The sequence below is a fragment of the Herpailurus yagouaroundi genome, unplaced genomic scaffold (genome assembly GCF_014898765.1).
Source record: "Herpailurus yagouaroundi ecotype Mexico unplaced genomic scaffold, PumYag 162435, whole genome shotgun sequence".
Taxonomy (NCBI): domain Eukaryota; kingdom Metazoa; phylum Chordata; class Mammalia; order Carnivora; family Felidae; genus Herpailurus; species Herpailurus yagouaroundi.
In genome coordinates, this window is record NW_024423163.1 from 120,489 (window position 1) to 144,913 (window position 24,425).

The 24,425-nt window shown below is 36.1% G+C and overlaps 1 protein-coding gene across 1 annotated transcript in view; it reads left to right on the forward strand.

Moving 5' to 3' along the window:
* LOC121026761 (adseverin) overlaps positions 1–24,425 on the forward strand; it is an 82,792-nt gene that overhangs the window by 24,270 nt on the left and 34,097 nt on the right. The window contains exon 4 of the mRNA XM_040469535.1: positions 4,841–4,990. Coding sequence (XP_040325469.1) covers positions 4,841–4,990 — 150 coding nt within the window. The remainder of the gene's footprint in view (positions 1–4,840; positions 4,991–24,425) is intronic.

Consider the following 24,425-nt stretch of genomic DNA (forward strand, 5'->3'; position numbering starts at 1 on the left):
GCTCTGTCTCTTTCTGTCCCAAAAATAAATAAACGTTGAAAAAAAAAAAGTTTTGTTATTTTTATGAGCATTTCCTACATAAGATTTCACTATTTAAAAATTTTTTTATTGAAGTATAGTTGCCATACAATGTTGTATTAGTTTCAGGTGTACAAACATAGGGATTTGACAGTTCCATACATTACACAACATTCACCATGATAAGTGTGGTCACCATCTGTCACCATATAATGTTATTACAATGTTGTTGATTATATTTCTTATGTTGTACTTTTCATCCCTGTGACTCATTTATCTTATAACTAGAAGTTTGTATCTCTTAATCCCAGTAACCTATTTCATCCACCCTTCTCCCCTCTGGCAACCACTTTTTTTTTCTCTGTATTTATGATTCTGTTTCTGGTTTTTGTCTGTTTTATTTTTTAGATTCCACATTTAAGTGAAATCTTGATATTTGTCTTTCTCTGTATGACTTATTTTACTTACCATATTACCCTTTAGGTCTATCCATGTTGTCATAAATGATATAATCCTATTCTTTCTTATGCCTGAGTAATATCAGGTGTGTGTATGTCTGTGTCTTCTTTATCCATTCATTTATCAGGTGGTTGTATAGGTTGCTTACACAGCTTGGCTATTATAAATAATGCTGCAGTGAACATGGAATGCGTATACTTTTTCAAGTTAGTGTTTTCATTTTCTTTATTCCAAGAGCGGAATTAGTGGATCATAGGGTAGTTCTATTTTTAATTTTTGAGAACATCCATACTGTTTTCCATGGTGTTTGCACCAATTTATGTCCCCATCCACAGTGCATAAGGGTTCCCTTTTTGCCACATCCTCACCAACACTTGTGATCTCTTGTCCTTTTGATTCTAGCGATTCTGACAGGGGTAAGATGATATCTCATTGTGGTTTTGGTCTGGACTTCTCTGATGATGAGTGATGTTGAACATGTTTTCCTGTGTCTGTTGGCCATCTGTCTGTATGTCTTCTTTGAAAACATGTCTATTCGGGTGCTCTGCCCATTTTTTTAAATCAGATTTTTTTTTTTTTTTGGTGTTGAGTTGTATGAGTTCTTTATATATTTTGGATATTAACTCCTTATTGGATATATCATTTGCAAATATTTTCTCCTATTCAGTAGTTTGCCTTTTCATTATGTTGATAGTTTCCTTCACTGCACAGAAGCTTTTTACTTTGACGTAGTCTCAATTGTTCATTTTCATTTTTATTTCTCTTGCCTGAGGAGACACATCCAGAAAAATGTTGCTAGGGCTAATGTCCAGGAGATTACTGCCTATAATTTCCTTTAGGAATTTATGGTTTCAGGTCTTACATTTAGGTATTTAATCTATTTTGGGTTTATTTTTGTGTGTGGTGAAAGAAAGTGTTCTAGTGTCACTCATTTTCATGTAGCCGTCCAGTTTTCCCAACACCATATATTGAAAAGACTTTTTTCCTCATTACAAATGCTTGCATCCTTTGTCACAGATTAAGTGATTAGATAGGAATGGGTGTATTTCTGGGTTCTCTATTCTAAGTGTCTGCTTTTGCACTTGTACCATATTGTTTTGATCACTGTAGCTCTGTAGTATATCTTGAAATCATGGATTGTGATATCTCCAGCTTTTTTCTTTTTGCTATTTTCAAAGTGGAAACTGAGGCCTATCAGTAATGGTGAGGAATATTTTCTATAACTAAATTTATCTGTGAACTGATACTACACATAGAAACTCTCAGCCCAAGGTAATATCATAGAAAATATATCGGGTTTCATGGAACGTGGTAAAATTCTACATTAAATAATAATTATATTAAATTATTATCTACAATTCTTTTCTAAACACATTTTGCCAAGCTTCCATAATGCTTTACAGAAGCTAATGAAATTTAGCATGATTTATATCATCTCTTTGAAGTAAGGTAGGGAGAAAATAAACACCTGTTGGACAATTATATAAATACAAGTCAGTAGTGAAAGTTGCTAATAAGTCTGAGAAATCTAGAGATCTGATCTTCTGATCTATGCCCTATATTTCCCTGTAATGTAAATATTAGAACTTTGTTTTCTCAAACATACTGAGAAAAGAATCATTTACAAAGTCTCATGGAATAGCATAGGAAAGAAATCTGAGCCAAGAGGCTAGATGTACTTCGCAGAGAAGCCTGCTTGGCTGCATTGAGTAATTAGATGTTACAGATTCTTTGTAAAAGCCTGCCAGGTGCAATGTGCTAGGGCACCAGCAGGGCTGAGGGGTTCTCAGCACTTGTTGAATGCTAGAACCATCTAAGGTGCGTTCAAAAAACAGGGCTGCCCAGAACACACCTGAGAGTCCCTAAGGTATCGCTCAAGTATCTGTATTTTTCAAAATCACCTTTCCTACCCCATCACCTGATTTTAATGCTCAGTGATAGGCACTGACTACCTGTTGACGACCATTTGTTTATACTCTGTTAACTGCTGACCTGGGCATAGTATTCAAATTGACTCCAAATGTGATTGATTCTCTATATTCAGGTACCTAGATGTAGAAAAGAAAATAGACAGGAAACAATAGCAGTGTACCATTCTTTTAAAAACAGAAAAGAAATGCCCCTTGACCACGTAGACTAGTTCAGATTCTAGAGTGAAAGGAATTGCAAGACATAGTCTTTTTTATTTTACTTCTTATAAAGGCTTGAATTCCTAAAACGTGTATTTTATTCTTGAAGAGGAATATGGAATAGGTGCATCAGGAACATGGTTGGATGAGGGATCAGAGAGACTGTCCCAGGCCTTTGCGATTCAAAGTTGGGCCCCTGGGGCCCAGAAGACAGCTTGCCTATTTTAGCCAATCAGTAAACTAATTTTAAATAAAAGACTCTGAGCTGGAAATGTCTTATCATCAGAGAAAAGAGCCAATCTCTCTGAATGCTTGGGCATTCTTTGATGTTGTTGTTAATTGATGTGCTCTTTTGAAAATTGTAAACCCAAGGTCATATAGATGGTAAGTTGCCACCGGGATCTGTCTCCTTCACACTAACCACTGTGGTAACCAGCTCTCTAAGACTAACTAGAAGAACCCTGTGTGGAACCCTTTTGAAAACCGAGTGTAGTGCAAATATATTAGCATTCGTTGTTTACATATCAATCCCTCCTTGCTTTCTCATTCTTCTCTCTATCCCCAGCCTCTAGCTCATAATAGGCACCTAATAAATGTGAGTGACTTTAAAAAAGAAAACAAAACAAAACAAAAACCTTTTAACTTAGATACAGTGAAAGTTGAAGGCTTTCTTTCTGTGTATACACGCCTCTATCCATCTGGTAAAACTGTGTATCTTTAAAAGTATTTTTCTGGGGCGCCTGGGTGGCTCAGTCGTTTGGGTGTCGACTTTGGCTCAGGTCATGATCTCGCGGTTCGTGAGTTCGAGCCCCGTGTCAGGCTCTGTGCTGACAGCTCAGATCCTGGAGCCTGCTTCCAATTCTGTGTCTCCCTCTCTCTCTGCCCCTTCCCTACTCGCACCCTGTCTCTCTCTGTCTCAAAAATAAATAAACATTAAAAAAATTAAAAAAAAAAAAATAAATAGAAGTATTTTTCTGCAAACCCAGAAACAGAGCTTATGATTTTGTTTCCACTTAAATATAATTATATTATTCTGTGTCTTTATTTTATTTTGGATGGTATAACTTGAATAATTGTCTATGTCAGTATTTAAACATTTTCCTCAGTTTTAAGCCATTGAGGAATAGTCTGCAATATCCATAGAACAACATTTATACAGCCATCTCCCTATTGATGGGCATTTGTGGCTTTTTTGTTTTGTTTTGCTGTAAACCATGTCCGAATATTTCTGTAATATAACTAGAAATGGAATTTCCTGATTCTAAAAACACGCATAATTTTTTGATACAATGTCAAACTTCCCTCATAAAATGATTGTGTCAGTTTATACAACCCAAATAGAGAGTGATAATGCCCATTCCAACACCCCCACCAAACCTAGGTACCATTATATTTTTCTTTCTTTCATTAAACCACATTTAATGGAGAAAATTTTATTTGGCTATTTTACATTTGTATCTATACCTTCTAAACACTGTACCTGAGTCAAAATCATACAATGTTTTAATCTAAATGGCAGCTAATATAATCTACTTACTGTATAATACATCAAAACTGTCATTCTATTTTTATTTTTATAAATTTCTGTGTTAAAATATAACTTTGATATTAAGTATCTGTTTTTTTCTACGGATCATAATTATATATAACTGTTATCTTATTACTGAGCATTTAATGTCTTCCCAATGCCTTACTAGTTATATGGCAATGAAAACCCTTGTACACATGGTTTTTCCTAATCTTTATGAATAATTTATTAAAATGAATTCCAGGTAGTGTTATGACTGGGTCAAAGGTTTTAATTATTTTTATGGCTCTTGGTAAGATTCATTAGGTTGCTTTAGAAAAGTGTTAGATCAATTTTTATAAATCAAGAACACATTACTACAACAGACTCTTGACTACCTTTCTGAAATATGGTAAATTTTTATTTTAAATTTGAGTAGTATATACAACTCTTCTTTCATAAATTGTAATTAGTGGATATATAAAAAGAATGGTGAGTAAATATTTATGTTTCCCATGTTTAAAAAGTGGTTATGTATGATGCTAACTCAAAGGAACAGGATACAGAATGAAGTATAAAATCATGTATATACCTCAACAGTAGATAACTTTAATTTCATTTTTTATATCTTTTTATTTTTTTCCTAATTAATCACAGTGAGTATTACAACAGGGCTGAATGTCTTCCACGTATTTCTGTGGTCAAAGGATCTGTCTCTTTCTTTTAGGAAATTTACCAGTGGTGTGGTTCCTCATGTAACAAATACGAGCGTCTGAAGGCAAGCCAAGTTGCCATTGGCATTCGGGACAATGAAAGGAAAGGAAGATCACAACTAATTGTGGTGGAAGACGGAAGTGAACCATCAGTACTCACAAAGGTGTTGTGACTTGTTTTTTAAAGGTTTACCACTCTAAGTTGTGTGTGTGTGTGTGTGTGTGTGTGTGTGTGTGTGTGTGTGTGTTAATTTAAGCTAATTCTCTAAAACTAAGTCTAGGCCAAGATTAGGTAAGAGGAAACATCAAGGTTGTCTAAGTGATGGTATAGAGAAAATAGAAAGTCATGAACTGTTTTCTTTCACCCTTGGTATGACCACCAGAGGAGGCTCTGACTTCATCGTCTGTCACACAGGACAAACAGGGAACAGTTCTGAGATTGGCTATAGTAATATATTTTGGAAGTAAAAAAAATATATATATATATATTTTTTTTAATTTTTTTCAACGTTTATTTATTTTTGGGACAGAGAGAGACAGAGCATGAACGGGGGAGGGGCAGAGAGAGAGGGAGACACAGAATCGGAAACAGGCTCCAGGCTCCTAGCCATCAGCCCAGAGCCCGACGCGGGGCTCGAACTCACGGACCGCGAGATCATGACCTGGCTGAAGTCGGACGCTTAACCGACTGCGCCACCCAGGTGCCCCAAAAAATATATATTTTTAATGCAGGGATATTTTTCAATTTTAAAGTTAATTATTATACTAAAAGAATGAAATAAAATCTTATTCCAAAAGATTAAATATACCAATATTTTAAATACTTCAATCATTTTATTTTATTTTTTTAATTTTATTATTTTTTTAATTTTTTTAACGTTTATTTTTGAGACAGAGAGAGACAGAGCATGAACGGGGGAGGGTCAGAGAGAGAGGGAGACACAGAATCTGAAACAGGCTCCAGGCTCTGAGCGGTCAGCACAGAGCCCGACGTGGGGCTCCAACTCACAGACCGCGAGATCATGACCTGAGCTGAAGTCGGACGCTTAGCCGACTGAGCCACCCAGGCGCCCCAATACTTCAATCATTTTAAACCACGAATTATAGGCAAGACACTTATGATTATAGTATAGTGGTTAAATTAATTTGAAAATTATCTCCATGGCTCTTTATACCTACGTTATTTACTTAACGATTTTAGCAGTCTTACACGTTTAGTTGTGAACATTGTTACTCCTTAAAGAAAACTGCAGTGAGTGCCAAAGTGTATATATTTTATATTTTCCCTTACAATTATGGGTCAAGGGTATAATCATATTCATGTTCCTTGATATATATTGCTACATTGATTCCCATTTGTTCAATGAACAATATTTATTGAACCCCTGTGGTATGTCAAGCACTAAAATGTTTGTACCAATGTTTGTTCCCTCTTGACTTTACAGAACCCCATCAAAATTTACTGTTATAATAATATTGTCTTGAATCCTCCTGCATATAAAGGTGATATCTCTTTGAGTTCTGATTTTTCTCATTTCCTGGGATATTACACATTTTCCTCAATGATTTTAGCTATTTTCACTTAAATTTTTCTAATGACTATCTTGTACACATTTTTAACAATTTTGATTTACAGCGTTTTTATACATGAGAGTCACTTGATGTAGCAATAGCCTCCATAATCCGCTGATCAAAAATTAACTGTGAGATAATTTTATTATTGTAATGTCTTTTTTTTTTTAATGTTTATCTTTGAGAGAGAGACAGACAGACAGACAGACAGAATGTGAGCAGGGAAGGGGCAGAGAGAGAGGGAGTGAAAGAATCTGAAGCAGGCTCCAGGCTCCGAGCTGTCGGCACAAAGGCTGATGTGGGGTTCGAACTCACCAACCACTAGATTGTGACCTGAGCCGAAGTTGGATGCTCAACCGACTGAGCCACCCAAGCACCCCTTTTATTGTAATATCTTTAAACTTTACTATTTTAATAACCACCAAACACAGATATTCATGTTAGTGATTTTTGAGAAGTGACTTTTATTCACTGGGAAAATGTTCATGGTTAAATGCTAAGAGAAAAGGCAGGATATAAAATTTTACATATAATAATTATATGTAAGTTTATATGTAGGTATATAGCTATATATTCATATATACATATATATCTGGAAAGAAATATGCTGAAATATTGGCAATATTACTAATTTTGCCTTTGGCTCTTGGCTGCTTGTTACTTTTTTTCTGTTTTTGTCTTTGTATTTTCAAAGTTTATTGTAATAGTGTAATAGATGTGTGTTTTCATTTTATAATCAGGGAAAAAAGGATATCCAACAAAACAAAGTAAAATTAGAGGTTAACTGGCTTTTCAATAGTCATAATAACATGGCTAATAAATTAGACTTTGGAAGCTATTCAAAACAACTTCTTGAAATTTTAATATTCTTTAAAGGCCTCTGTTGTAAAATGTAATCACCACTTAAGGCTTCCAAGTTTCGTATTTGGAAGCAAAAATTTATAAGTAGGATGTACTTCTACTTGATTGTAACCTTTTGTTTCAGTAACTGTGCTTTGGTAGGTGTGGACCCAGGTCCAAGATTTGCCCCAGTGGAGTAGTGGAGGAGGGGCTGTGTTAACTATCTGATGAGCTTTTCTACTGTCATCTTGGGTCCCAAGCCAAGTCCCTTAGCTTCTGTTGTCTCTGGTTCCTCATTTGTGAAGTAAAGGGTTGGACAGGGTGGCTTCTGGTCCCTTTAAGGTCCAGCGTCTGTCATTCCACCTTGTCTCTTAGGCAGTTTCTGTGTTTCATTACCAAATCATTTCTACTCTCTTCCAGGAAGTGAAACCACTGAGGTTGAGGGCCTGAATTATGCATATATACATTTGATACACTTGCTTATTGGATTTCTTTCAGAGTTTTGAGAGAAAAAAAGCGTAAACATTACACTGTTAAATTTGTAAAGGAAGTGCAAACCTGAAGAAAAAAATTGTAAAAATATAACTTTGATTTTAAAATATTAATGATAGAGATAAAGGACATAATGCTTAATATAAAATGTGATGTCTTTTTTAAAGGAGATTTTCATTTTTTGGTTTTTAAAATATTCTAGAAAACATCTACTTTGCTTTCTATTCAGTTCATTCAGTATATACTGCATTATATTTCGTAGGTCTCAGTTACACAATGAATTCTCATTTTAAAGAATTTGTTGGGCTTTTTGTTTTCACAAATGTTGTTTTGTAGCCTGATTACAAGGGTAAATAGTTGTTTGATGAATAAATCATGCACCTATAATAAACTAGTTTGACTTTCTAGGCTTTCTTAATATTGTACCCACAATGATAAAATTCAAAGAGCTCATTAATTAGGTTAGGAGAAAATTACCTTATTTCTACTAACCTTTTCATGAAAACCTTCTCCAAGTGTGAATATAGTTGACGAAACAGTAGCATAAGCAGCATCTGTGACTTTTCAGGTCATGTTATTGCAGATAACTTTAAAATATCATTGCTGTTGGTCACTTCTTGGTAATTATGATAGTTATTAGACCTGCTGTTCAATATTGTTATTTAATGAGTAAATGGAAACTCTTATATATTACTTTATCACATTTAGAAAATACATTTTGATAGTTGTATCCCAATATAATAGGTTTCATTGTAGTACTTTGTATTCTATTTTATGTGATTAAAAAGTTTTTTTCTTAGAAGAGGGTTATAGGATTCAGAAGTTATCTAAAGTGGTTTATAGCACACGTGTGCACACGCGCGCACAAACACACACACACACACACACACACACACACACACACACACACAAAAGGTTTCCTTGTTGAAGACAATGGAATGTCATTTCTTTTTCTGAGACTCTAATGCAACTACTGATATTGCTAGAAAAGGATTCTAAAAATCTAAAAATCTTTCAAAATGTCTTTTAAAATGGTCCTTTTAAATGATTCGTTTTTAATGATATTCTTTTAAAGTTATTTGTCTTCAGAAACTTTGAAAGTATATGATTAGTAATGACTTAAAATCAAAGACTTCTAAGCTATTTAAATGATTCTGTTATCATTACTCTATATTGGATGCTGAGTATTTGGAATATGTCTAACATATCAAAGTGCTAAACACAATAAATAGTGAAAAAAACTTTGAGAGTTTTTTAAAGAATTCATCTTTATTTTTAGAGATTTCTGCTATCTGTTCATACCATACCATTCATATAATTTTGATATGATTTAATTCTATGATGATCATAAATTTACCCTTCAAACCAAAATACTTGGGGGAGTAATTAAGGGGGGCCCATATTAGACAGCACTAAGAGACAACATGTATTAACAAGGCTGTCTGGGGAAATAGGGTATATGTTCAGCTTCTTTCTTGTATCTTTAGCACTTTTAAAAACTCATCTGCCTAAATATGAAAATTATTCTGTCCATGGAACTAAAGTAAAGCCTGTAGGTAAAGTCACATCTCACCCATATTTTTTCATCACTGTAAATGTATTTACCAGGCAAAACTGCCCATAAATTATGGAAAGCTTTTTTCTTGCTCTTTCTTCTTTTCCTATTTATAAGAAACAATCAATGAATGTGAAGGAAAATTAAATATGCCACTAACCCTAAGGTTCAAAACTTTCTTCATTGGTCCTATTCATCCTCTAAACATTAGGAGGGAAGCTAAAAGAGTGCCCTGAGGAAAAATTGCAAGGTTGATAATTTATCAGTTTTATAGACTCATTTTTTAAAAAGCACCATCTGGTAGATATCAAAAATAGAATGTAGAAGGAGCAAAATTTTTTTGAAATAACAACAGAAATCAACTAATTTGCCTTAACCTCAAAAGACTTCTTTTCAATATAATTTAATGAGCTTATTAAGTCTATCATCATTGTAAATGCTAGCTGAAGAATACTGGCAGTAACCATGCTATAAGGAAATTGTAAGCAAGTGCTATATTGCTGAACCGTTAGATTTCTTGCTTTTATAAAAATACTAAGGCTCCCTGGGAAGTCAGTGCAATCATTTTTCAGGTTCTGGACAAGAAAGAAAATTGGCATATCATGTTATGTGTCAGTTAATAAGTATTTATTGAGCCCTGTGTTCATTCCCAATGAAGGTCAGAAATTACTTATTTTATTGTCTGAGAAGAAAACCACACACTAGATCTAAGACAGAGTCAGAAAATGGGAGCAGATTGTTAAGGTCCACAAATACCAGAAAGCGTACCACCATGATTGGAAGCCTTCTCATGATGAAATTCGTGTATTTTAGGCTATATGATAATAGCATATAGGCTAAATTAACCTCCGAAGGATCTCCCAATATAGGACTTGTGTTCATCTTATTCTAAGTCATAGTTGACAACTTGAAAATAAAATAGCGTTTTCAGTCATTCTCTTGGCAAGTTGGTTGGATATGTATGATGTGCTCATCTGGGTATCTTGTGAGTAAAATCTAGAGTTAAATAGTGTAAGTATTTCTTAAATTACTCTTTAGAGATGTCTGTTTAAGCTAAGAATAAAAATTTAGTTCTATTTTTCCCAAGTATTTTGCCAAATAAAATTTATGTGTTATCATTTGCCAGGCTAAGTTCCTTGAGGGAAGACACTAAACTGCCTTTAGATCTGTGTTGCCTTCATAGCTCTAACTCCTTGATCATTCGTATTTGGATAATTAATACAATTAACTGTGAACTACATGGTACCAGACACCCATTACATTTGTTTTTCTATTTTCTAAAGGATAGTAGTATCTCTTAAAAAAACTCTTCTATGTTTTAGATAATAGTGTTGGTGAAGATATGAAAAAGACGTACTGTTGATTGTTTTAAAATCAACTGCATTTACAAAAGAGCAGTTGAAATTTAGATAAATACAATTCATATATTCTACTAGTCTTCTATCTGCAGGTGGATAGTTAACAACTAACCTTTTGGAAAGTAATAGCTGAGTCTTGGGCTTGATTATATTGACTACAATACCTTCCCATGTGTTAGGCAGCATGTACTTCAGGTGAAAGCATGTAGCACATTAAAAATAAGTAACTGGAAGGGGCGCCTGGGTGGCTCAGTCGGTTTGGCATCTGACTTCTGCTCAGGTCATGATCTTGCGGTTTGTGAGTTTGAGCCCCGCATTGGCTTCTGTGCTGACAGCTCAGAGCCTAGAGCCTGCTTCAGATTCTGTGTCTCCCTCTCTCTCTCTGCCCCTCCCCTGCTCATTCTCTGTCTTTCTCTGTCTCAAAAATAAATAAAACATTAAAAAAATTTTTTTAAATGTAACTGGTATATCGGGACACCTGGATGGCTCAGTTGGTTAAACTCTGACTTCAGCTCAGGTCGTGGTCTCATGGCTCATGGGTTCAATCCCCACCTTGGACCCTGTGCTCTCAGCTCAGAGCCTGGAGTCTGCTTCAGATTCTCCATCTCTGCCTGCCCCTTCCCCACTCTCGCTCTCATTCTGTCCTCTCTCTCTCAAAAATAAATAAACATTAAAAAAATTAAAAAAAAAAAAAGAGAAACAAGTAGCTGGTATCTAAAACTTTTCATCCTATGATAAAAATCCATGTTTCCAGGAGCTGTAGTTGGATACTCTTATCTGTAGAGTGCTTCCTTCCAGGTCAGCCTACCTCCCCACTTAGTGTCCAGCTACCACAAAAACCCACTTCTCTCTCTCTCTAGCACACAACACTGCTGTCCACTGACCTTGACTACTTTGCTTGGCTGTGGCCCACAGTGCTGGTGCTGCCTCTTGTTATCGCTAGATTAAAAATGAATATACCCCATGAACTCCAAGGAACTATACAAGTGTAGAGCTTTATTTTTAAAATCACCCGATATATTTGTGTTATTCTTCCCCCAAAGTTAACATCAAAAGGCATTGCATATTATTAATGCTTCCTAAGTTCTTATATAATCTAAATTTACAGAGAAGTAAAACTTGGAGTGATTTTGAACAGCTAGTAACCTGGATATTGGAATATTCATATATTTTATTTAGCATGCAAAGTAGAAGACTAAGAAAGAAAAAGTTGGAAATATTTGGAAATTTGGAAATTTATAATTCTGTCAAAGTTTCTCTGTGGAAATGTTTGTTTCATAACATAATGTTGGGCTTATTGAATTTCCATGGGCTCACAATTCAATATTTTAACTAAAATATTGTATGTTTAAATTAAGTATGATCATTTTGACCCTCTCTCTCTGCCCCTCACCCGTTCATGCTCTGTCTCTCTCCGTCCCAAAAATAAATAAACGTTGAAAAAAAAAAATTAAAAAAAAAATAAATATTCTTAAAAAAAAAAAAAAAGAAAATGTTGCTATATAGAGAGTGGGACAGACTATTTTCTGGGGATGACCTTTGGTTAGATAGATCAGTCCCCATTTATCTTTGTAGAATAGTATCAAATGATACCAAAAATAGAAATAGGGAGCTAGGGGTGCCTGGGTGGCTCAGTCGGTTGAGCATCTGACTCTTGATTTTGGCTCGTGTCAGGATCTCCTGGTTCATGAGATCGAGCCCCACGTCAGGCTTTGTGCTGACAGTGTGGAGCCTGCTTGGAATTCTTTGTCTCCCTCTCCCCCCCCCCCCCCACCCCTTTCTCTCTCTTTCTCAAAATAAATAAATAAACATTAAAAAAAAGAAAGAAATAGGGAGCTGTTTGAAAATCCCCTCATGACCATTTTGGAACAATGAGTATATAGTATTTTTTAAAGGTTCTAAAGATTTATAGAAAAGTAATATAAAAATAAAAATCACTTTGCTTTTCAGCATCTGGGAACAAACATGGGTATTTTGAGCTCCTTAAATGTAAGACTTAAGGTTGTTTTTTGGGTTTGTAATAGCACCCCCCACCCATCACTCAGTAAACTACTTTCTGTTGCCTTCTTACTGATTTCATTGTTAGTCACAACTGTGTACTTTGTAAGGGTGGAAATTTGAGCTGCCTGAGATAATAATTTGGTCAGTGGACACAGTAAACACTTAGACAGTAGGAGACAAAAGTTTCGTCAGATGAACACTTCATGAGTACTGTGCAAGTAGCTTTAGCTTCCTTATTTATCCCTCCATTATTTTCCAGGGTCTTCTTGTAAATTCTTGGGAAATTGAACATTGTCTTAAATGTTTTGTAATTTCCCATTCTTGTAGCACGTTGTCTGGCACATAGGTGTTCATCAGTATTCATTGCCTGAAATAATATTTTTAAGAGAGCCGTGTGGAAAGAGGAGGCTCGTTTATGGCCTTAACCATTCAAAGATTTTTAACTTGCCAGGATCCAAAGTATTTGCCAACCTCTCTAGTTTATTCCTGAGTAGAGAGAAAGTATCAGAGGTACCCTGAAATGAGAATCTTTCCTTTTCTTCTCTCTGTTGCATTATAATTAAATCATTTTTTCCATTTTTATTATAGCCATGATACTCAGTACATACTCAAATCCCAAAATGGGTGATGGGCGTTGAGGAGGGTACTTGTTGGGATGACCATTGGGTGTTATATGTAAGCAATGAATCATGGGAATCTACCCCCAAAACCAAGAACACAGTGTATACATTGTATGTTAGCCAACTTGACAATAAATTTTGCTATAGAGAGTGGGAGAAACTATTTTCTGGGGATTCACATGAATATGAATATATATTTATATATATTCATATATAATCATATGTATTCATATATATTCATATATAATCATATGTATATGAATTATAGTGACAAGTAGCACATGCTGCAGAGTTGTAATGCTTTCAGGAACACTGCGGTTGCTATAGATTTTTTTTTTTTGCTATAGCTATTTTTATCTACCATTTATTGATAGTTCACTATGTGCCAGGCACTGTTCAAGGCACCATTCATTGTTGCTATTTATTTTAATGAGTCTTTTATTTGGATTTCTAATATTGAATTCAGGTACTCATTTAATTTAGGTACTCAGTTATCCAGTGTGGGAAGTTGAAATATTCTGATCAAATATAAGAAATACAGCGCACTGGACACCTGGGCAGCTGAGTCATTAAGAAATACAGCAATAATGTAGTTAACCATATGCTGCAATATAATAGTTCAAATAATCTTCCACTTTGTCACACTAAAGGTCAAATGAAGGCTTATGACCTTATTGATCAGGTGTCACTTTTGTATAATGAAGCCAAATTAATACTATTTGGCAATCATTTTTGAAGGAGGTAACGTTTCATTTAGTTTGCAGCTGAAGTGGGATCTAGTGTGTGATAGGACCTGTAAATAAGATAGTGTGATTCTAGGACAGATGGGCTATATAGAAGGATAGATCCTTTCCCCTACAAAGTCTATATCTGCATCAATAAGCCAATATAAATATTGAACTATAATGGCAGGTTTCATTTTCTTTATTTATATCATTCCTCGTGTTTGTTATAATATTAGTGATAGTATATAATTTTATAAAACTAACAGTAAGACTTTTCCTTTCAGCAGTTTTAGGTCAATTTCATCTTATTCCTTGTGCTAAGAATGAACCAAACTCAGATATCAAAGAACCAGATCTCTAAGATTCAGCGATTCATAATTCCTTGGCATTCATTTTATAAATTTGTTTTTCAATTATTTATTAATATTTATTAACAGTAATACTAATTTTTTAAATGTTTATTTTACTTTTTTAAATTTTTTTGAAGTTTATTTATTTTGAGAGCAAAGGTAGGGAGGGGCATAAAAGAGAGGGAGAGAGAATCTCAAGCAACCTCTGCAGTGCCAGCACAAAGCCTCACGTGGGGCTCGAACTCACGAACCATGAGATCATGACTTGAGTTGAAATCAAGAGTCCTGTGCTTAACTGAGTGAGCACCAGGCGCCCCAATGTTTATTTTATTTATTTTGAGAAAGAGAGAGAAAGAGAGAGAGAGCAAGCAGGGAGGGGCAGAGAGAGAGAGAGAGAGAGAGTCTTAAGCAGGCTATGTACTGCCAGCACAGAGCTCGATATGGGGCTCAAACTCATGAACTGTGAGATCATGACCTGAGCTGAAATCAAGTCAGCTGCTTAACCAACTGAGCCAACCAGGTGCCACAGTATTATTAATTTTATATCAGTTTCCTCTTATATCTTGTGCTAAGAATGGGCTAAGTCCAGACATTAAAAGTTGACTCTCCAAGATTCAGCAATTCATAATTCCCCAGTATTTATTTTGTAGTGAATATTTGTTTAATATCGTGAGGAAATGTATTCACATATTTGAAAGAACTCTCTAAAATGGAGACCCACTTAAATTGTGTTTCTAAATAAATCCTGTTATTGAAAGCCAAGGATCACACTGTGGTGGAACTGTGTTATATTGGCAGTCCTTGGGCAAATGAAAAACCAGTAATTGCTATTAGAAATGCTATTGTGTTTGCAAGGGTATCCGGTACAATTCTACAGTTATATTATTGTGGATATATACATATACATATATATCCAATCATTATATATATACATATATATAATTTATATTTATTTATATATTATATATTTATTTATTTATATATTTTATTATGTATTATATATATTTTAAAAATATACTTATTGTTTATTTTTAATTTTTATATATTATTTATATTATATATATATTTGTATATTAAAAAGGATTTTAAAGTGTCTTTTTCAGGAAAGCATGGTTTGTTCACGTAAATATGGTATATTTTTAGTGGAAACCAAGAGCCAATCCTCAGTTCTGGGTATTTCATAACATTTTACTAATCAGGCAAGAGTTACCAACACACTGTTAAAAAATATTGAAATATATGAGTACCTTAATGCAAACAAACAAGAGCTATGCAAAATATACTGGGAAATGAAGTCCTATGCCATGCATAATGGAGAAATGAAATATCAATGCCCGATTTCAGTGAATTCCAGCAACTAAAAAACAAACCAAAACTGAAAATAGATTTTAATGAAGTCTGACAAAGTGCATGTGGACAAGACAAATACATTAATTAAACACCATTTCAAACTAAGCAGCAAATGTACTACAATTAAATATCCGTTTTTGTGATATTCACCATCATGGAGCTTTATTGCTATGTGATGGCATAATTTCTCTCATCTTGTTGTCCTGTGGGGGTAAGGGCAAGTGGCTCATGGACAAACTCAATTTTGTTATGTGTTCCTTAATCTTTCAAGTTGCGCTTTTCTTTATATCATACAAGTACTACTTAATATTAACACAGAAATTCCATAATCTAAGAAACAAATTTGTGATGGATTTATTTTTGCTGCAGAGGAGGTAACAACAGCCACCATCATGGCAAACATCCAGAGCCTACAATCCTTCTATGGGTGTTACAAGGATGAACTCATTTAATTCTCACAATGGCCCTAGAAAGTGGATATATTTGTTATCCACTGTCTTGGTTTGTGTTCCTCCAAAAAAAATAACTCTATACAAGGACTTGGGGGCAGGTAGTTATCTGAAGATGATCCTGGAAACACCAAGGAGGAGTAAAGCGAGGCAATACTTTGTGAGTATGTGGTTTACTGCTACGGGGAACTAGGGCTTAGTCCCAGAGGGACCCTATGAGAAATTGTATGGAACACACTTTGGAATCAGCCCACAGGAGGCTGAGGAGGCTGTAAGATTTAGGTAGTAATTCCCATCCTTCATTAGTTGAGGGTCATTCTGGGTGTTAACTCCCCAGAACTCCATCCTGCCTTGCGTATGGATACAGTACAGCTCCATGGCCAGATAATCCCATGAGACAAAGAGCAGAAAGCTTTGACCTTTAAGAAATCACCTACAAATGACCTCCAAAGTAGACCAAAGTGAGATGGGCAGAGCACCAAGGGCATCTCTCTATACCCTTACTTGACAGGTGAAGGAAGTAAGTCATAGAGAGGCTGCCTAACTTGTCCAAGTGAGAATGGGAATGGGAGAGCTGCAACTCACATGCAGACAGTCTTCATTGCAGAACAATGTTTTTTTTCCTTTTTATTAAAAAAAAATTATTAATGTTTATTTTAGAGAGAGAGGGAGAGAGAGAGAGGGCACAAGTTGGAGACGGGGAGACACAGAACCCGAAGCAGGCTCCAGGCCCTGAGATGTCAGCACAGAGCCCTATGCGGGGCTCTAACTCACAAACCGCGAGATCATGATCTGAGCCAAAGTTGGTTGCTTAACAGACTGAGCCACCCAGGCACTCCCAGAGCAATGGTCTTAAACATACGGACAGATGGGAATCCCATCTGCTGCCAAGTTCTTTCATAACTTCCAAAAATTATGCCACACACATTTTAAAAAAATGTTTATTATGTTGGAGAGAGAGAGAGAGAGGGAGAGGATCAGAGAAAGAAGGAGACAGAAAATCCCAAGCAGGCTCCAAACTTTCATCACAGAACTCAACACGGGGCTCAAACACACAAATCGTGAGATCATGACCTGAGCTGAAATCAAGAGGCGGTCTCTCAACCCAGTGAGACACCCAGGGGCCCCTGCCACACACTTTTGACAGTCATACCTATTTTATGTATTCCATATCATAAGTAATACCTTTGGTAACATAATGTTTGTACTCAGTACATTTGTTTCGTATCTCTTACTGTCAGCATAAAACCTTTCATCTTTACTATGGAGGGTCATACAGGATAATTGGGGTAGACATTTTCTTGGAAAGAAAATACATTTTTTTAATGTAATATAAAAAGCATGGAAACATTTTTTCAGGTACCTCAGAGTATATGAAAGCCATTTTGAGTTTGCTCAGTTAAATTTCAGTGCTTGGAAATTTTCTGAATTACGGAGCTAGAGAGGAAGCATTCACAACACTCTTGCCATAAAACATGACTTAGTCTGATCAAATATAATATGTAAATCATATTTATTGACCTCTTCCTAAGGGGATAGAAGGAGGTAAAACAAAATAAATTTATGTCAATATGTGCATATGTGTATGTGGTGAAAAGGAACAGTGAAAACAGTGCTCCTAGAGGTTTACTGAGCTCATGCTATCATACTGGGATGCCCTGTGTAGCTCTTTGTCTCCTTGTCTGCCCCAAAAGAACAAAGTGGAGAAGAAATGCACTTTCTTTTTCTCCATTCCACCCTTCATCCAACCGAAAGTTTTTCCTCTGATAATCTCCAAATTTGGTGAAAATAAGCAATAAGTTACGAAGGGAGAAGCTCAGGGGCATTATGGTAGAGAGCCAACCTTGAGAGGAGGAAAGTGATCCTGTCTGGACTAGAGTTACTTCCTAAACATTTCTGAATTTGAGAATCCTTACAGGCTATTTTCATATATTTAGGGTTAAAAACAAGTGGAATGTGTGCTGCCACTTCTCCTGCCTTTCCAGGAGGGAAATGACTGGTGGATCATGTTAAATCTTCTCACTAAATTTGGAAGCAACCTTAGAATCTTTCTCTGCAGACTGCTCCTGCAGCCGCTGTCTGTAGTGAGGGTTAGCCAGGTGAAACCTATGTAGCATCCCTGCGCTGAAAGTCAGCTCACTGACAAGGGACCACAGCTAACGTGTTAGCCGTTATAGCCACAGCCCTTTCCTTTGGGGCTGATATATCATAGACACTCCACAAATAAGCCTTACTGACAAATAAACTGTAACTGATGTATTCTGACTCACCAAAATAAGGTCATATGTACAGGACTAAATGAAATGGGGAGGTACGATTGAACCACATGGGAAGATCAGAGAATCAGTTTTATAACCAAGGATTACTAGGTCTTATTTCTTTCTCAGCATTATTAACTATTCATTTGCTGATGCACAGGAGACTGTTCTTTAGGTTTTGCTTGAAGAGGGATATTTAGATCTGGTTATAATTTTAAATCTAAAATGTAAGACTTTGCCAAAGGTATGCTATCAAGACCTAGACTACTTAGTGACATCATTAGATTAAGACATGAACAAGTAATAAGTGAATAAATGTAAGTCGCAGGGAGATGTGTAGCAAGAAGTTCAGTGGTGAAAATCATCGCGCAAAGAATCAGTGGTGGTATGCAAGGTCATAATCAAAGAGAGAGAATGACCCTTTGACCAAGGCAAATTTGATTCAGTGTATATAAGGGTGGATAAAGGAGGCAAGATCTGACTTTTGTGGCATTCTCACTATGTGCCAAGTATGGCGACAGTCACTTCACATACATTATTTCATCGTGATGATTATGAGTGGTATTAATTATGAGACCATTTGAAGTGTGGGAACAGAATCGCAGAGTCACTCAGTAGTGGGTCCTCCCAGCTCAGAGTGCCAGAGCCTGCCAGGTGAAGGGATTGTCAAGAAGACAAGGGGAAATGCTCATTGTGAAACATACACATCAGGAATGCCAGAGGCAAACAATGGAAGTTTCTATTCAAGCACTGATCAGGTAGAAATGCCCAAATGAGTTTGAGGTCTTACCCCCCCCCCCCCCACAAAAAAAAAGTTTAATGATTCCCAGAAAGGGCAGAAGGACTAAACATCTTTACCTGAGATTTGCTCCAGGACAGCTTCCTGATTGCCAGGCCATGGTAATTTGTCCAGGGGAAGAGTTCCCTGGGAAGCTATTTTAATATCAGGAATGCTTGGCAGACCTGTCCTGATGGTTGAGATGGATGAACCAAGTTAACAGAGCTGATGTCACTAAACCCTTGAGTATACCATAGAAACAGGCCCAGAGGGCTTTGAAAACCCGCAACAGTACCAGGCTTCAATCAGAATCTTGGGCTCAGATTCATACTTTCGTACTGTTTATCATAACTACCCAGATGGTTCTAGAATGTAGCCAGTTAAAACAACTGCTCTAATTTAATCAGTTGGCATTCTGGCTTATGTATTTTAATAATTTGTGAGTTAGCTTTCCATGATAGCGTCTTGTAAGTAGGTTTCCATAGTATGGTAACTTGTGAATTTGCTCTCTACATTATAACTTACGAGTTAACTTTCTTGTGAGTTGGACCTTCTAAATCTAATATCTAATCTGGTGATGTTACTGTAACACTGAGAATCAGACCTGTATCAGGGTGAGTTCCCCAAGGCCACAGGATTCCCTGACTTCTCTAGAACTACACTGTCAAATACAGCATTGACACATATGGCTATTACAGTTCTGATTTAAATTAATTAAGATTAAATGAAATTAAAAACCCAGTTACGTGGTCATACTAACCACATTTCAGCTGCTCGGTAGCTGCATGTAGCTAATGACTACTGTATTGGACAGCACAGATATGGAATATTTCAATTACAGAAAATTCCACTGGGCGGTCCTGGCCCAGGTTATTAAATAACCAGACATCTCTTGCAGACTTGCAATTTACTTTATCCTTTTATCCAAACATGTACTTCACATGCTTTATCTCAGTTTAAAATAACTTTAACCACTATTTGATATATTAAATTACCGTTTTTATTTGATTTCTCCATAAAGGGATAAAGGTATTTCAGGGGCAGAGAAACACATCACTGGGAACAGCAAATGTTGGAACCTCATATCAGATTAGGTGGAGCCAGCTAAATGGGGTCACATCATTTCTCAGAATTGCCTGTAATTTTATATCTCTGTCTTCCCTGTTATCAAATGTTTATCTGACTTAAGCCATAAAATGCCACAAAGCAAGTAAATATACCATAACAACTAGGCTATATTTCATCTTTATAATTTGTTTGTATTTACCATAGGTTAGGAATCGATTGATTTTTTTTTTTTCCAGTTGGGGAAAGAAAATAAGACAGGAGAATTTCTGGGTAATTAAAAGGTTAGCCCTTAGGACCTGAGAGCCTCCTTCATTTCTGGTGAGAGTAGAAACAGCCATTTGTACTAAAGTGATTATGAAGACCATGATGCCTCCTTTGCTGTGGTGAGCACTATGGAAGGAGTCCCGAAGTCTGGTTTGGATCCTTTGCTTTACTATTTATAAGACTTGGACCAAAGGCAAAACTCCTAACTTCTCTCATCCTCATTTCCCTAATCTGCCAAACTGAAATCAGAGTTAAGAAACATAGAAGACCCTCTATGTTAAATGCTTTTAGGTCTTGACACTAACTTGGAACATTTTCATCCAAAGTGATTTAGAGTCTTGAGTTAGGTATTGTCCTTCCTCCAGACCACACATTATCCCTTCTTTTCCTACTATTCACTCCAAATACTTATTGCACATTGTCCAAACATCCTGACTTTTCTGTAGAAGACAGAGAAAGCACATCCTAAGGGAGCAAGATCATAAATGTTGGAATTTCATATCCCAAATAGGTGGGGCTGGCTAAAAGATTCAAAATAAACAAAGGCAGATGTAAATGTGAAAATTAAGTAAAGATTATGAAGATATAGAAACATTTTTCTTAACTTCCTGGTCCTTCTTTTCTAAAACAAATTTACCCATAGGCCTGTTTATGTTTAAAAGAACAAGTCACAATGGGTCATAGAGAAAAAACACAAGATACTGAGGAGGTCTTGGCCCATGTCATGAGAACCCAGGAAATCTGAAGCTAGGAGATTGTGAATTTAAAGCGAGATGGTGTATTTGCTGCCATGATTTAATGTAAATATCTTCTGATTTATTTTGGATTCAACTCCTGTTGAAGGTAAGGAGTGAACAGCAGAACAGAAGGTCTGCTTAGGCATAGAACAAAATTGTATTTCCACAAATTTCCAACCTCTCTGCTTAAAGTCATGTCTTAAATTGTTAAACATTTCCATTATGATACCGACAAACAGAGAGGAGAAGATAGAGGTATTCCCATTTTTCTATTCGTATCACATCTATAACAAAAATGGTACCTGTGACCTTTGGAACCACTTAATTCCTAGTTGAAAAATTAAGGCCCCTGTGCCACTGGTGGCCCCTTCTAGGTCTTTACATTAACAAAAGTTTCTATGATCAAAACACCTAGAGCATTTAGGAATTCATCAAGAATAGTTACTATCCTTTGATGAATTGATTGAGAAAGACTGAAGTAGAAGCTTAAGGTAGATTGTAAGTTAAAAGGAAGTTATAATTACTCCATTTGAAGTAATGAAGTGCCAACTATTTATTCCACAGGGAGAGAAAATAAATACAGAACAAAGAAGTCATTATTTTTTGCTTAATAAAAGCTTTTACAGTTTTATTAAAGAAAAATACCTGTTTATTACTGAAATTTTAGCAAATGTAGATAGTCATAATAGAGAAGAAATATATCCCCAAGTCCCATCTCTGAGGAAAAAATAACCAAATTCTTTGTAATCTTTCTTTTCATCTGTGTATCCCTGTGCTTTCTCAAGAACTCTTTCTTGAGACAAGAAACAAGAAACAAGAGTTTCTCAAGAAACTCTTTCTTGAGACTTCAGACAATGCTTTGCAATATAAATTTTTTACTTGAAACATTATGAACATTTCCCTGACCATCAGTTTGTATAATATGTTAATGTCTGTATAGTTTTCCATTCCACAGATACAGCCTAATTTGTTTAATCACTTTCGTGTTGGGCATCTAGGAGGTTTGTGTTTTTTTAATATGTGAAATGCTGCTATGAATATATATTAGGTTGAATTGTTTGTATGTATTTCAATTATTTCTTTATAATAAACCACTAGAATAGAATTATTCGGTTAAATGATTGGTCTGTTTCTTGGGTTTTTGTTACCTACTTCTAGGCACTTCCTAGAAAATTCCTAAGAATTTTCCTGCTCACCAGAGAGTGCTTGGTAGAATACAGAATCTTTCCCAGCATCTGATGTTGTCAGCTGCTTCCTAACCTTTGACAATTTTATGGGTAACGGAGTACTATTGTTTTATTTTACATTCTTTGGTAGCTCTTTCTTGTTTGTTGAACACTGTCCTATCTTGTTTTAAGGGCTGTTTGCTCACATCACACTCTGATGTGAAGGAAGAACTTCCCTTTAAGGCCCACTTCATAGGCAGAATCGAAAGAAAGGGTAGTGGACAGAGGTTTTGGAGAGAAATGAGAACAGCTATGGGGAGAGGAGGACAGAAACCATCCCCCTCATAACTAGTGTGTACTTTGCATGGTACATGTGCTATTATGGCTCCAACTGGAACAAGAGAACGGAGAGTGGTCCCCGTGCAGTTTCTGCCATGAAATAGCTTCTTACTTATCTTCAGAGAAAAGATCTAAACAATTAAGTGTCAACCTTTTTGAAATGCCTGTAGAGGCAGCACAGCACACTAGTTACGAGCACATACTCTGGGGCCAGAATTCAAACCCTGACTTTGGCATTTACCATAAGCTGCATGACGGTGGACAAGTTACTTAATCTGTTTCTTGAGGCATAAAATGGGAAAATAGCAGTGACAGGTTGACATAAAGGAGAAATGACTTGATAGACCTACAAGTCTTAGACTGGTGTCTGGTAAGTAGTGATATGTAAGTGTCTTGTAAACAAAATTTATAGAGAACCTGGCATGGCCCATAGCAGCACTTGAGAAGTGTTAGCTGAATACATGTAATATGCAATAAAAGGCAATACATAGAAAACAGGTTTCAGTACATGTGGTTTAGACAAGAGGGGTACTGGGTGTTAAGGGATAGTTTTCAGACAACTAAAATCATGAATCTCATACAAATATAAAATAACCCATATCAAAGGGCTTTTTAATTCATTTAAGAGAACAATAAGATATTATAATTAGTTCAAAGAAGGATCCAAAGAACAGACAAGTGAATGAATGGGTGATCCCCGTTGAGATGAATTTGCTGACAAATGCAAAGCTGGCCTCTTACACAGGGCAGACATTACTTTCGTCTCCACCAGACAAAATTCCTGTGCATCTCTGTGGACAAAATCATTTGCTGCTATCAGTCTTTACTGGATTGGAAGGTCACTCAAAGAAAAGGGTCACTCAAAGGGGCACCAGCAGGAGCCCCTCGACACCATCCTTGGAAAAAATCTTTTGGTCCATTTCAAAGACTTTCCTATTTTCCCTTGATTTAGGGAAGTAGACAACTAATTATTCTAAAAATTATTGAAATTAGGGCATTAAAGGGACTTTGACAGAATTGAAGCCTCAAGCACTGAACAGTTCTGTGAAACAATCACTTCACGACTTTGAGCATCAGTGACCTTTTCTGTAAAAGGAGGATAAGTGTGTCTCGTTCCTGGAATCTCTTATAAAACGAAACAATATGTGTCCAAAGATCCTAATACAGCGTGCGACTCATAGTAGATATTCAATAAGCAGTAGCTATTACTGTGCTAATTATGATGAGCTGAACCAACCAAAGAATAATTGCTCACTTTGATTCTACCACATGCAGTCAGCCTAGGTAGAAGTTATGTGCAGTATTTGGTAAAGCCCTGGGGAAGGAAATTGTGTGGCTCCCACAGGGGACACTGAAAACATCAGCATGGGGAGGGGGGTTGGTAGAGAATACTGAGAAATAACACAGTGTAGGTAGCATCCAGTGTCTGAAGAGGCTTTGGAATCCAGTCAGAAGTTTTGGCCGTCAGTAAGCAGCCAATTAAGCAGCATCTGGAGTGCAGATTCCTGGGCCTCACCCCAGACATAATGACTTAATGGCTGGCAGTTGAGAATGTGTATTTTATCAGGTTACCCAGTTACCAGTGTTGCTTTAGCATATTGGAACTTTAAGAATCACTGATGCAAATATAAGATATAAACCTTTATCTGGAGTCATTCTTGAAACTTAGGAATAAAG